At 56.7% G+C, this 13,284-nt stretch overlaps 1 protein-coding gene across 3 annotated transcripts in view; it reads left to right on the forward strand.

Annotated features, from left to right (window-relative positions):
• The window catches only part of Rfx4 (regulatory factor X4), a 151,025-nt gene extending 141,245 nt beyond the window's left edge, over positions 1-9,780 (forward strand). For all 3 annotated transcript variants that reach the window (XM_023566301.2, XM_063255504.1, XM_063255505.1), the window contains 2 exons: positions 1,116-1,254; positions 8,301-9,780. In XM_023566301.2, the coding sequence (XP_023422069.2) occupies positions 1,116-1,254; positions 8,301-8,573 (412 nt within the window). In that variant the 3' untranslated portion in view covers positions 8,574-9,780. The remainder of the gene's footprint in view (positions 1-1,115; positions 1,255-8,300) is intronic.
• Positions 9,781-13,284: the final 3,504 nt, after the last annotated feature.

Raw genomic sequence — 13,284 nt, forward strand, 5'->3', positions numbered from 1 at the left:
TGCTCAGTGGGTCCACGTGTCTCTGGACTCTGCTCAGAGGTGAGCTCCCGACCCCACTGGCAGCCAGGCCTGCTGGAGGGTCGAGCTTGTTCCCAGGGCACCTACAAATCCAGCACCACCCCACTGAATCCCAGTAGCCTCAGGCCGCTATCCAGAGACACTCACCACACAGTGTGTCACACGGGACCTAAAGTGCTCTCTTCACTCTCAGGAAGAGACCTGAGGCGTGTGTGGCACAGCTGGCCTGGCCAAGGACAGCCAGGCAGACACCCTGAGGCAGGCACAGGCCATTCTGCCCTCAGGGACCTTTTAGGGTGTTTCCCAGATATTCGAGCGGGCTCTGAAAACCCCAGTGCTGGAGGTTTTGAACCTACAGGAGTGGCAGGAGGACACCTGGAGAGGGAGGGGGGTGGGCTGCGTGGACACAGAAGCGACGCACTGTCTACGGAGCTGTGAACCCCCGGATGACCCCACACAGGCGGTTTGCAGATGTGGGAGACATGGCTGTTGGCTAGGACACGGCTGGGCCTCACCTGGCACCTTTCCTGGTGGGGCCCGGAAAAGCACGCAGTCCCTTCCCCTGGTGGCCGAGCAGGGGCCTGAGTGATAGGGGAGACAAAGCCCAAAGCAGCTTCTTTCCTCTTTCACTGCCCGATCCCCTCGGGATGCGAGGGGAGGCTGTGGAGCCAGCTGAGAAGTTTTGTCTCCCTACGGTTCTGTCCTGCTCAGCTCCAGACTCCACTCACTCGGGCCGGGAAGCTGAGCAGAGGGAAAGTCGGCCCAAGGCTGTCCGCGTAGCACAGGGCCATGGGCTCCGGACCCCTGCTTCCTGCAGTCCCGAGAAGGGCCCTCTGTGTCCACACGCATCTGCTGTCCTTTTCTGAGCTGCCCTCCCACAGGCGCTCTGTGCTCTGTCCCTGTCACCCCCACAAAGTCTTGGCAGGACCAGGCCTTGGCGCACCTACGGAGACAGTAGCTCTCCAAAGTGCAAAGAGAGGGAGGACAAAGGAAAAAGACAAAAAGGCCATCACCATGAGAAAGAAATCCTGGCGGCTGGGCTTGCAGGTGCCGAGCCCGTTCGTTCTCCCCGCTGTGACTCACTCGATCCCTTCCAGGTACACGGGAAGCTATAACTACGGGAGCTATGGCAACCAGCATCCTCACCCCATGCAGAGCCAGTACCCGGCCCTGCCGCATGACACGGCCATTTCCGGGCCGCTGCACTACTCCCCGTACCACAGGAGCTCTGCCCAGGTGAGTCTGCCAGCCCCGCCCCGGGGCCGCTGTAGCCTGTGCGTGTGTGACCTGTGTCCCCACGGAGAGTGCAGGCTCCTGCCGGCAGGGCCGTTTCTGTGGAGCTGGGCCTCTGCTGCCCCATTTCTCCCGAAGTCCTTCCAGGGCCGAGGTCCTCCGCACCATGCTGGCCAGCTCACATCTCATGGGCAGGTTCCTTTCAAGCCCAGCCGCCCGCCATGTAATCGTAACCAGAAAAGCCTCTCATGATGGCCTCCCAGGCCGTATCTCCTGTCGGGCAAACGAAACTGGCCACCTCTGCACTGGCTGGGTGGGCATGGGGCTGGACCTGCAGTGGGGGCACCGAGCCAATCGCAGCTGAGCGCGGTTCCCTTTGCGTCTCCACTAACCTGCGCCACTGCTGCCCCAGACGGTGCCTCCCCGTGGCCTCTGTGTCTCCCGTGTCTCTAAAGTGCGCCACGCCTCTGTGCGGTCCCCTAAGCCCATGTGCCCCCCACACTCCCACTTGGGCAGATGAGCACTTCGGGGGTTAAGCCTGATTCTGCTGCGCCTCTCTCCACACCCAACTCCCGCCTCATCTGAGCCAGCCGGCTGGTGTGTGGCCTGCAGGCGGCCGTTCTCCCTGTGTCTTTGCAGGCAGGGTTCCCGCGGGCCGCTGGTCTCTTCCCCCACGTCGGTCAGGACGAGCATGCTCGGTCCTCGTCTGTTCCCTGGCAGTGCTCTGTCCTTTCTCCAGGACCCTGTTAAATGCTGCTCTCTGGCCTTTCTCCTTCATCCCCTGTCGTCAGCAACTTTCCCATCTAACTCTTCAGGAGACCTCGAGCTCCTTGAAGGCAAAGATTAACCTGTGACCCCCTGGGGGTCGAGGCCTGACCGCATCGGGAAGATTGGGCAGCTTTTCTGCACCCTTGTGCATACCAGGCTCCATGCCCGGCACTGTCCACACAGTGCAGAGGCGGTGCGCCTTGGGGGACTTGCCCTCGGTGTGACTGGGACACGAGCCGCACAGCACACAGCGGCCGGGCTTCGGTGCCTGGGGCAGGCGGGACGAGGCTCCGTTACATCAGCTGTCAGCACACAGCCCTGGAGATGGAGGGCCCCGGGGAGAGCGGACCACGATAAGGAGCGCCCAGGGCAAACGGCCGCTGTTTTGCTTTCCATCCCCAGTCCTGGGGGGGAGCCCTGGCATAGTCCCCAGACAGCCAAGGAGCCGATGCCACTAGATCATCACCTGGGGCATTCATTAGCAGTCCGCAAGTGCGTCACACGGAGACGCCAGCTCCTTAGGCGCTGCCTCCTGTGGGAGCAGAGTCCTTGCTCCTCCCCAGTAGCTACTGGGGACAGAACTGCCGCCCGGGCCCCGGTTGCTCAGCACAGCAAGGCCGCTCATTATCTGTTCATTTGTTCCTATAGTGGTCGCTGGGTGCCCAGTGCAGGCAAGCCCTGCGCCAGGTTCTGGACACGCAGGCAGGAGGCAGCCCAGTGCCCACTGTGGGAGGCAACAAGGTAGCAGCTCCGGCCACCGTCTGTCTCCCTTCTCCCTCCTCCCCGGGAAGTTTCAGGAGCTGCTTTTCTGGGGTGATGCTTTTGAAGCCATCGCCGTGACAAGAAGCTACGGTCTTCTAAAGGGTCCTGCGGACCCTGGTGGTAGAAAGAGGTCTGCAGTGTCCCCCAGGGACCACTGTCATCGGATGCCTGTAGGAATAGAATGGCCCAAGGCCTACACTAGAGCTCATGAGGAGCCCTCTGTGTTCAGGGTGGACGGGAGTGGCCCCAGAGTCCTGGGCCAGCCCACCGACTGCTGTGGCACCCTCCGACCCCAACGCACACGCACACGCACAGGCACACGCGCACTGCACTCTGGGGCCCCGGCCTGGCGCTCCATCTGTCAGGCAGCGAGCAGAGTTTGTTCATCACGTGGCACTCTCCCGAGGAAGGCCCTGCCCATGGGCCAAGCAGTCTCGTTTTATTTTTCTTTGGCAATAACTCAGTAAGCACTGTTCTAGGTGCCCTAAAATACAGACCGTGCAGTTCACAGAACAAGCTAAGGAACACAGCATTTTCTCATCTTTAAAGGGGAAGCAGCAGGCTCAGAAGGCAGTGTGCCCCTCGTTGCCCATCCAGATGCCAGCTCTCCAGCTCTCAACCCTGGCTCCACACCAGCAGCCCTGGAACAACTTGCTCTGGGGTGCAATGTCAGCTCAAGAGGCTGAGGCAGCACATGCTCCCGATATCCGTCACCTCCCCTTGCTAGTCCTCAGGTTCATAGCTGAGCGTGCAGAGGGAGCTGCACTGGGGCCGAGGAGTTTTAGCTTTCCAGAGCTGAGGTCAGGCCATCCCAGTGCTGAGCAAATGCGACATTGCTGTGCCGGACTGTGGCCATGTGCACCAGAGGAGAATTGGTGACACAGTGTAGTTATCAAATGCACTTGGTCATCAGCATCAGAGACTCTTCTGCGGGTCAGTGTGACAGGGTTACCTTAGAGAACTGGCACGGGGTCTGGGGCTGGAGCCCAGCAGTACAGCAGCTGCCCTAGGTTTGATCACCAGCACTACTAAAACAAAACAGCAGCGGCCACAAAACCGGATCCGTGCAGGGCTGACGGAAGCCTGTATGCACGCCAGCGTGTGTGCGCTCAGCGCCATTCGAAGTCCTTCACTTCCTGTCACAGAGCGTGTGTGTGCCGCTGTCTAGACTGCTGTTTGCACCATACATGCCTGCTTCTTGTGGGATCCAGTCCTGCGTGGATTCTCCTCGTGTCTAGATGAGTGTCCGGATGCATGAGGTTTCACGGCGCGAGGCTGGAATTAGTTCAGAAAGTCGCCCTTTTTGCTACTATGGAGCCTTTGTTCCCCTCAGAGGAAGTGAAAGGCATGGTGTCAGCTGTCCCTTTCTGGGCCCCCCACCCCCTGTCTGACCAAGAAGAAAGCAAACTAGACCACATAGAGGCTACCAAGTATTTCCGAGCCTCGTTCAATATCCACTCATGGACTCCAGCGGCCATGAATGTGAACTGGTGCCCTGAGTCTCAGGTGCCATTTGATCACCTAGACTGTGTGGCTCGGAATGCACCCTGCATGGACAGAGAGCTGTTCCTATTTTTCCTCTAAATGCCTCAGCTCAGCCTTGCCAGCCAATCACCACCTCTCCTGGACCCTCTAGCTGCCTGGCCCAAACCAGGCCAAGGCCAGCTGGTGCTACAAAGCGTGCTTAGGGCACTCCAGCTGGGGTAGCTTCTTGGGCCAAACAGGAAAAGAAAATCAATGAAGCCTAATGTTCATAAGGCTGTGAGATCTACGGGTACAGAGCCAGCATCCCTGGAACCAAATCCCAGCTCTACCTCCAGTGCATTCTCTGGTTCGATTTCCTCCTCTGACAGATGAGTTAAATACAGTATGTGCCTGATCAGGTTGCTGTCGGGCCAAGCAAGTTAATAAACGCTAGAACAGGGCCCAGCTCAAGGTTAACACTACCTGCATATGCTATCAGGCTTTGTGACATGGTTACAGGATTCTGTAGTTACCCTCTGAGCCCCCGCCCCGCCCCATAAAGTACTAGCTCTGTGTGGTAAGAACCAGGTCCCCTGTGTCTCTTCTCTGTATTCCCAGGGCCAGGCACAGACCCTAAACCATAGTGGGTGCTTGTTAAGTACCACCACAGAAGGAACAAACGAACGAACGAATGAATACTCATCCTGGTACTAAGTTGCTGTATGACCCCAGTAGGTCTGCTTGACCTCGACTCTCTCACCAGTGAAGTGGGGTGGGGCACGCATGGGGTCAGCCACTGAGCTCTGCCTGTCAGTAAGGTATCTCAGAAAGGGAGGTATTTTGCTAACTGATACACGAGAGTGACAGGTGTCCCACATACACTAACTCCTAACCCTCAGAGCTCTGCAGATGTGGGCTGTCTGGCAGGCTTTGGGGAGCTACATCCTCTCCCAGAGGCAGCGGGAGGAAGCTGGCCCGGGGGTGGTGCTGGCAGCGCTGGGCACCCTGAGAGCCGCCTTTCATAGGAAAACAGTTTGTGCTCTGGACTTGGCCACCTCTCACCCCTCACTCAAGTAGCAGCACATTTGGGAAGGCGCAGGGATAAAGGGCTCATTCTTCGCTCTCCAAGTGTAGGAAAGTCAGCCCTGGTGTGGGCGTTGGTTCCCAAAATAGACTTCCTAAGGCGGGTCCAAAGAGGCCAAGAGTCAGTCCCAGCTGAGCGGGACTTGCACCACAACCGTCCGCGGGACCTTTGGCCGCACTCCCTCGTGCGTGTGTGCATGTACACGTGTTCACAAGCAGCCTGCACACGCCCCTCCCCGGGGTGCTAACTGGCATTCAGCAACTGATTTGACCCCACTCCTGATCTGCCCCCTGGCCCGGGAATGGTTGCTACTCCTTGTGGGACTTCAGCAAAAGTGTCTTTATTCTGGAAGGAGCTCTCAAGACCCAGGGTCTGGACCGTGCACATGCAGGGGACTTACGCAAAAAGCAGAGGGGAAGGGCAAGAGGTGAGGTGATGCCGTGGGCCAGCCCGGCCACACTCGCACACAGGACAGAAGCTGCGCTGGCGTGGCCCAGGAGCAGGCGCGAGAGCCACCCCGGCTCTCAATGGCCCCTTCACCGAGGGGAAAACGAGTCCCTGACTCATCTGCAATTAGCTGACATGGCAGGACAGGGTTTTCCACGCCGGATTCGGTGGTGACAGAACCGTATTGTGGCGCCGGAGATATTTTGAGCCTGTCTCACCGCCCGGCACTTGCTCTTTTGATCCCTGACAAGCTCTGGGGCACAGCTGCATCCCCAGCAAGGCGCAAACGCCACTCTCGAGTCCTGGGGCTGGAGCTTCAAGTCCGTCCTGTGACATTTACTGTTCCCGAGCTGGGGCCAGGGCCCGGGAGGGTCGGCCCTCCAGGTCAGAATGCCCAGGCCACGCCGTGCCATGGGGAGGAGGGAACTTGCGGAAGAAGGAAGACAGAACGGGGAGACTGAAGCGCGAGGGTGGCCCCAAGAGGCAGCGCCGTCCTCCCGTGACCTGGGAGGGCAGGCCAGCGTATGTGGGGGCCGATGCCCGGGACTGGGTCCTGCCCTTGCTGTGTGGCTTTGGGTGCAGGTCTTGGTTGTCTCATCCCCCCAGTAGGGGGTCGGACTGCATGGCCCTCAGGTCTCTTTCTAGTGTTACTGTCCCCGCGTTCATTCTTCAGATGTAGCTTAGCACCTGCTGGGTGTCAAGCGCCCTGTGCAGTGCTGGGAACATAGGGTGCGCAGGGCAGGGCCCGAGGAGTGGCGGCAACACCCCGTCCAAGGGCTCGGCCTCCTGACTGGACGTCCAGGAGAGGTGACGGTCACTGCACATGTGCCAGGAGCCCTGGGGTAGGGTGGCCTGAGAGGGGAGCTCAGTGTGCCAAAGGCCCAAAAGGGAGGTTGCCCAGTGGCAGTGTGAGGCGAGGTGGCACACAGCAGCAGGAGGGACGCTGGTGTCCCTTCCTACTGAGACGGTGCACGTGTTACCTGTTCAGTGTCCCTGGACTGTGTTTCCTGGGCAGGGCCCAGGGTCTTCAGATTGAAGCTCCTGAGGATCCCCACCTCGCCCGTGCCCTCCTGGGCCCCATACTGTGCCACAGCACAGCGGACCCAGCTGGCCTTTCTGATCTGACATGAGGTTTGGAGCCCCAGGCGCGTCTGGAGTGTCCTTGGCAACAGCCCTCTGCCTTTCCCTGAGTTCCCAGACACCACCTACGCTCTCCTTCCTTTCCTGACTGCTCTCTTCACTGTGGACTGGCTGTCTCTTGCTGTGCCCTGCTCAGCAAGGGGACCTGGTTGTAGGTCCTCTTTCCAGGGCCTCAACAGCACACTCTCTTCAGATGCTTTGGGCTTAGGCGCCTCCCCAGTTGCCCTTGAGTGCCCAGGCTGAGGGGCAGCGCGGTGCCCACGACTGCCCAGACGGCAGGGAACAGTCATTGCTGTCGCCAGCCCTTGGGCCGCTGTCTGGCTCCCTCCCAGGAGGAGCCGCCCCAGCCCCTCAGGGCTCCACTCTGCAACTGTCAGGCCAGACAGATGGGGAGCAGCAGAATCCACTGCTCACACACCGCAGCCTCCTCCGCACTGCCCCCGCGGCCCTGCTGATTGGCTCCTGTCCCACCGGGGTGGCCCTCACTCCAGCACAGGGCACGGCAAGGACAGCCCCTGCTGACCACCTCCAGCCCTCGTTCCCTCCCTTCCTCCCCAGTGATCTGCGAGGGAGGAGGGACTGATTTGCATAGCTGTCTTGGTAACAGAAAAGAATGTGAAAGTGGCAGAGCTTCAGAGGTCCCTGGCCTCCCCCTCCTCCCCTCCCCTCCCCCCTCCTTCTCTCTCCCCCTCCCCCTCCCCTCTTCCCCTCCCCCTCCTCCCCAGCACCTCCCCTTTCCTGGCTTGCACAGCTACTCACACCTGTTCACACTCTCTCCTGCCTGCTCCCTGGCTGCTCCTCACTCTTCTCCCACAGTTGCAGCAGCTCAGCCATTTCCCTTTCCCACTCAGGAAAGGAGAGACACTCTCTAAGTGCTAGGCACTAATAATAACCATTGAAGCTGTTAATTTGCTTTCTCTCCAAAAGCCTGCAGTTCCTAATTGAATTCAACTGTAAAATGCTATTTTTAATACCATCATTGTGTTTGGCTTGGCCGCACTGTTCTTCTGGGTGGATGGAGTGGGACCTAGCACACCTCCATAAGCACTGAGGAAACGCACCGCCATCAGCCATACCTCCATGTTTATCTGGCTTGCTGTTATTAGCACATGCATGTGCACACACATACACACGTGCACACACACACACACACACACACACACACACGGTGCCTCGAGTCTTTCCGGGGCGTTTTCCTCCTTTTGGGTTTGACTTCCCAGCGTATTCCAGGGGAGCCCAAGGCCAGACGTGGCTGCAGAGGACGCCTGGGCTCCAGTGAGTGGTGTCTTAAGACAGCTGCCCGTAAGCTGAGCACGTGACTGCTGTGGCGTGTGTGCGAGCCCACGCTAACCCTGCCTTTGTGACATTTCTTCCCCTCGCCAAGTACCCTTTCAACAGCCCTGCTTCCCGGATGGAGCCCTGCCTGATGAGCGGTGCCCCCAGGCTGCACCCCACCGCAGTCACTCCCCGCTGGCCGGAGGTGCCCACGGCCAACGCCTGTTACACCAGCCCGGCTGTGCACTCCACGAGGTACGGGAACGCGAGCGACGTGTACACACCTCTGAGCGCGCGCAGGAATTCCGAGTACGAGCACATGCAACACTTCCCCGGCTTTGCTTACATCAACGGAGAGGCCTCCACGGGGTGGGCCAAGTGACTGCTGCCGTAGGAATCCGTATTTAATAATAATATAATAATAATAATAATAATAATAAGCCCAATACCCGCCCTCCAGAAGACTTGATCCGTCCTGTCGGTGGGCTGTTCCCAGGCACCCACTGTCCTCATGAACCCGAAGATATCCAGTATGAGAGGAATAAACGTTAGTTCAGAAACAGGTCTCACTAAAAGTCACTGGGACTGGGTTCCTCGACTGGGCAGGCGGCTGTGCCTCCCACTGTGCCCCCCATTCTGCCTTGTGTGGGCGACCCCTCCCGTAGGCTACTCACTCTCCTGTTGACACTGCGAAGCCCGTTATTCTGGAAGGATGGACCCCAGAATCCAAGTGTGGGTTGTACTCTCACACGGGCAAATGTCATTGGTCAAGAACAGTTGCCTCCCTCCTGGTGGCATCGTCCAGGTGACTCCGGGACGTGTTGGGGGCTCGAGGTTGGTTCCCCGTGCTGCTCACTTGTGCCCGCCAAGCACCTGCCTGGCCCGGGCACAGAAGCACTGTTGAGCGGAGGAAGAGGCCCGTTCTGTTGCCTTAAGTGGACTGAGGTCCGTAGGGGACAGGTTCCTCTGCGTACAAGGCTTTGTCCTGAATTTGCACATTGGTTAGTGTCAGCAAGAGGCAGGAGAGGGTGTGGAAGTCCTGTGAGAATGTGGTTTACGGCCGTGAGTGTCACCCTCAGCTCTGCTGTTAACATTCTGAAGCTGTTTGGACCAAACTTTAACTTAGCAAGCACCAAGTGTGAAAACGACTTTCCTAGTTTCTTTGTAAGACTATAATAATTTCCGACACTTTGATAGAAAGAGATTCAAAGCTGTGCCTTTGAGCCTATGCTATACTATGTATGTGTGGAAATAAAAAAAATGTATTGTACTTTTGGGGAAAAAATTTTTTTTCGTAGGCATTTTTCTGTCAGATTTGTAGTAATTTGTGAGGTTTGTTAGAGATTAACATAGGCTTTCTTTCTGTATTATAAAATGCACCAAGCAATTATGGTGGACCTATTACCCTATGGGTAAGAAATAAATGGAAATAGGACATCGGATATTTTAGCAATTGTTCTGTAAATAAAATCGTTGATCACACCTCTCAGTGTGATAATCATGTCTACAGCTAAAATGGAAATAAGTTTTATCTGTACAGTTGTGCAAGATACGAATGGTTTCACACTCAAATAAAAACATTGACGTGACTTGCTTTCTTCATTTGGTTTTACGTTTGGCATGGCTTCTGTGCATGTAATCGAAATCGCACTCTTCAGTGTTGGGCTGTAAGTAGGTAGAAGGAGAAAGCCGTGCGCTCGGTGGCTGCGCTTCCCGTCGCCCCATCTTGTTATACCACGGTCATTAAAATGTGGAAAGTGGCACATCCTGCCTTGACTGATGACAAAAAGTCAGCGCGGCACCTGCAGCCTGGCGAGGGGTCCGGGGACCTGCGGGCCTCCTTCCTAAGTTTGCACAATCCCAATATCGGCAAGAGGCAGCAGCAGCCTTCAACTCCTGCAGGCAATGTCGTTCTGCACAGCAGCATCGCCGAGCATGGTCCTGGCCTCGGTTCAGCGCTGGCTGTGGAGACATTTCAAGTGCAGTGCTTTAAACGCTAGGAAGCTTCTGGACAGAATGGTGACGTTACGGAACACGCAGAAGGATTAAGCCCTTCTCCAGCACAGTGTTGTGATTCTTAGCTGTGAGGATTGGAATATAGAAATAAAATGACTGTGTTCTGCCCAAACATTAGGAATACAGAAGCGAAGGGAAGTTCAGAGCCATCGCTTACCTGAAATGGCAGTCGTGACAGGGTTAACCCAAAGGCACGGCATTTGACAACTCAATTTGCATTTTGAAAGATTTATTTTTAAAGCCAAGCTCTGACTTGCTATTACATAAGATATTTATACCTAAAAATGATTCTAAGGTGAAAGTTATTTCTATATTATATATAGCATCTCCTTAAATATATTTGGCTATGTTGTCCTACAGTAAGGAAAGTAGATGTTGGATTTCACCCTCTGACACTATGTCTGCTTTATCTTTTGTCCATAATCCATCAGGTAGCTTTGCACCATGCAAGTCAGGGGAAGAATGAAGTGTCAGGATTAGTCAGTGTCTAGAATAAACCTGCTGACGACCAGCCCCGCTACACTCTTACGTCGAAAGCTAGCGCTCTGGGTGTGAAGAACGTTGCTAGCCTGACTTTTGGCTTAGCACAAAAAATTAAGTTCTCACCGAATTCTCTAGCCACGTAGCAGGGACACATGACAAGCCACACCCATTTCCAAGGGACAGCATTAAATGCACACCTCGAGGCAAAAATGTCACGGTTAGCAGAGACGTGAGGCCGAGAACAGCAGGCACTCCGGGAGCCTCTGGTGATGGCCCACCAGCTGCTTCCCAGCTCGGCGAGAGTGGGGAGGAGGCACTGCCAGCTCTGTGGCACAGAAGGCAGTGGGAGCGGGGGCCAGTGGTCACCCTGGGCTCCAGTCGTCCTAAAACCCTCAGCGTCAGGACCGGGAAGGATCAGATTTGGACAGGCAGCAGGTTCCGTGAGCACGCGGCCCCAGGCACTCTTTCCCCGGCACTGGTGGCTCACTAGGGCACAGAGTAGGGATGGCGAGGTTGGTAGCGGGAGTGGGTCCAGTCACTTGTTAGAAGCAGAGAACAGAGGCGTGTTGGCAGGAAGGGTGCTCCCCTCCTAGGCCTTGTGCTGAAAAGGGCTCTGCCAGTTTGAAACGGGCTGAAGTCAGGCGTGGCAGCCAGGGCAGCTCACCCACGTTGCTGCCTGTGGCGTCCCGGGCACGCATCCCGCTGTGTCCTTTGTCAGGTCTCTGGTATACCCCAGAGGCTGAAGTCATGGGAAGGGCCCTGGCCCCCCACCAGGTGGCATTGCCTGGGTCACCTTCCCTGCCTGGTCCCCAAGCAGGCGCTTCCATGAGTCTGACATTCCGAATTACGGTCCATGGGCTGATGGACTCGGGCTGGCAGGGCTGGGTGTGGAGGGCGGACAGTTAGGGAGAAGAAGAGACAGGCCGACTGGCAGCTGGGCAACGACCCGGGTGGAGAGAAGGCACCGGCCCAGCCATCTGGTGCCAGGACACAGACTGAGGGTCCTGACATCGCCATGCCATTCACCTGCGCCATCACACAGAAGCCCCTTTCTTCCCCACCCAGAGCCCCCACTCCTGCCCGCCACTCTGGACAGAAGCCCCTTCAGAACTGGCCTGAGTCCTTTGGCTTCGAGTCCAGTCCACCCACACGTCGCAGGCCAGGCCTGGAGGAGGACGAAGAGGACATGGCTTCCTGTGGGATAGTGTCTGTCCCAGCTTCTCAGTCTTCAGGCAGACTGCAAGGTTTTTAAAATATTAAACTCTGGGGAGAAGCAAAGCATAATACTCTATTTATGGCAGTGCAGGGCATGGACTGGGCACTACAGTGTCCTGGAATCTAGGAGGAAAGCCTTCTGAATTTCACATTGATTTTTCTTAGCTGAGGTGTTGTTTCAGGAAGAAGAGTTCATTACGCCAGAGGTTTGTGTATAAAAAGGCAGTTTCTCATTTGTGTCCCTTTGTGTTTGTCAGAAGTTGTGAGTGTGAGCCGCATTAGCCCACCGGGTTCCTGCTGTAGCATGCGGGCTCTGCTTCTCTCTTACCTGCAGAACAGATGTTCCTCTGAAGACCACAAGTCTTTGCTTTAACACCTTTGCTTATGTGAAGCCTTTTAATTCTATTTTATATTTTATTTTATTTTGAGATAGCATCTTGCTATGCAGTACAGGCTGGTCTGGAACTCATGGTGATCCTCCTGCCTCAACCTCCCAACTGCTGGGATTACAGGTGCACCACCGCACCCAGACGCTGATATGCGTAAACCTCAGATGTTACTACATTCTGTAATCGATAGTGCTTGAACCAGTGATCTCTTAGATAAAATTCTGCCCCATTGCCAATGTAGAAAAAAAAGAAAGAAGAAAGCACTCTGCATGTCGTGAGAGGGGAAGCGGAGGCACGCCAATCACTGTGACTGGAAGGTTTTTCCAGCCGATGGATACACTTACCGGTTCCCAAGTGAGCCAGAAGTGAGGTCCCATTCTGGTTCCACCCGGGTGTAGGCGGAGCCTTGCAGTCACTCACTAGTGCGCGTGCGGTCAAGGTGGAGGAGGATGCCCCTCCACCTGGACACTGGCTCACGTTTCCTTTGAACGGGACTCCCTTTTCCAGGTGGGGGCAGTGCCCTAGCGAGCAGGGCTCCTGCTGGCCGCCCTGTGCAGCCGTCCGTCCCCCTGTCCCGTCGGCAGACCTTTCCCTAGCTCTGGGGCTGGGCTGGCCCTGCAGCCATGCCCGCTCCCTGCCAGTCTGCTGCCCGCTTCCTCTTCTAACCTGGAACTTCTCTGCTTGGGCTCCTGGGAGCTTCTCAAGCACAGCCTGGACACAGTCTTCGGGGCTTCCTCTCCTTCCAAGGAGCTCAGAATCTTTTGAGCTGCACCGGCCTCCTGCTCCCTGAATCTCCTCCATGTCTCCTCCTGCGTGCCAGCACCCCAGCCCTTGCACCCCCATATCGTGCCACCGCTGGTGTAGGTGGGGCAGAAGATGTGGGCACCGAATTGAAGAAAGCACTGTTGCTAGGAAAGGAGCGTGGGCGATGCGCCATGGTGGGCGGGAGAAACAGGACTCCGCAGTTTCACGCCTCCCGTTCTCATCATG

Source organism: Cavia porcellus, unplaced genomic scaffold (assembly GCF_034190915.1).
Source record: "Cavia porcellus strain 051 isolate PalLab524CR breed Dunkin Hartley unplaced genomic scaffold, mCavPor4.1 scaffold_8, whole genome shotgun sequence".
NCBI lineage: Eukaryota > Metazoa > Chordata > Mammalia > Rodentia > Caviidae > Cavia > Cavia porcellus.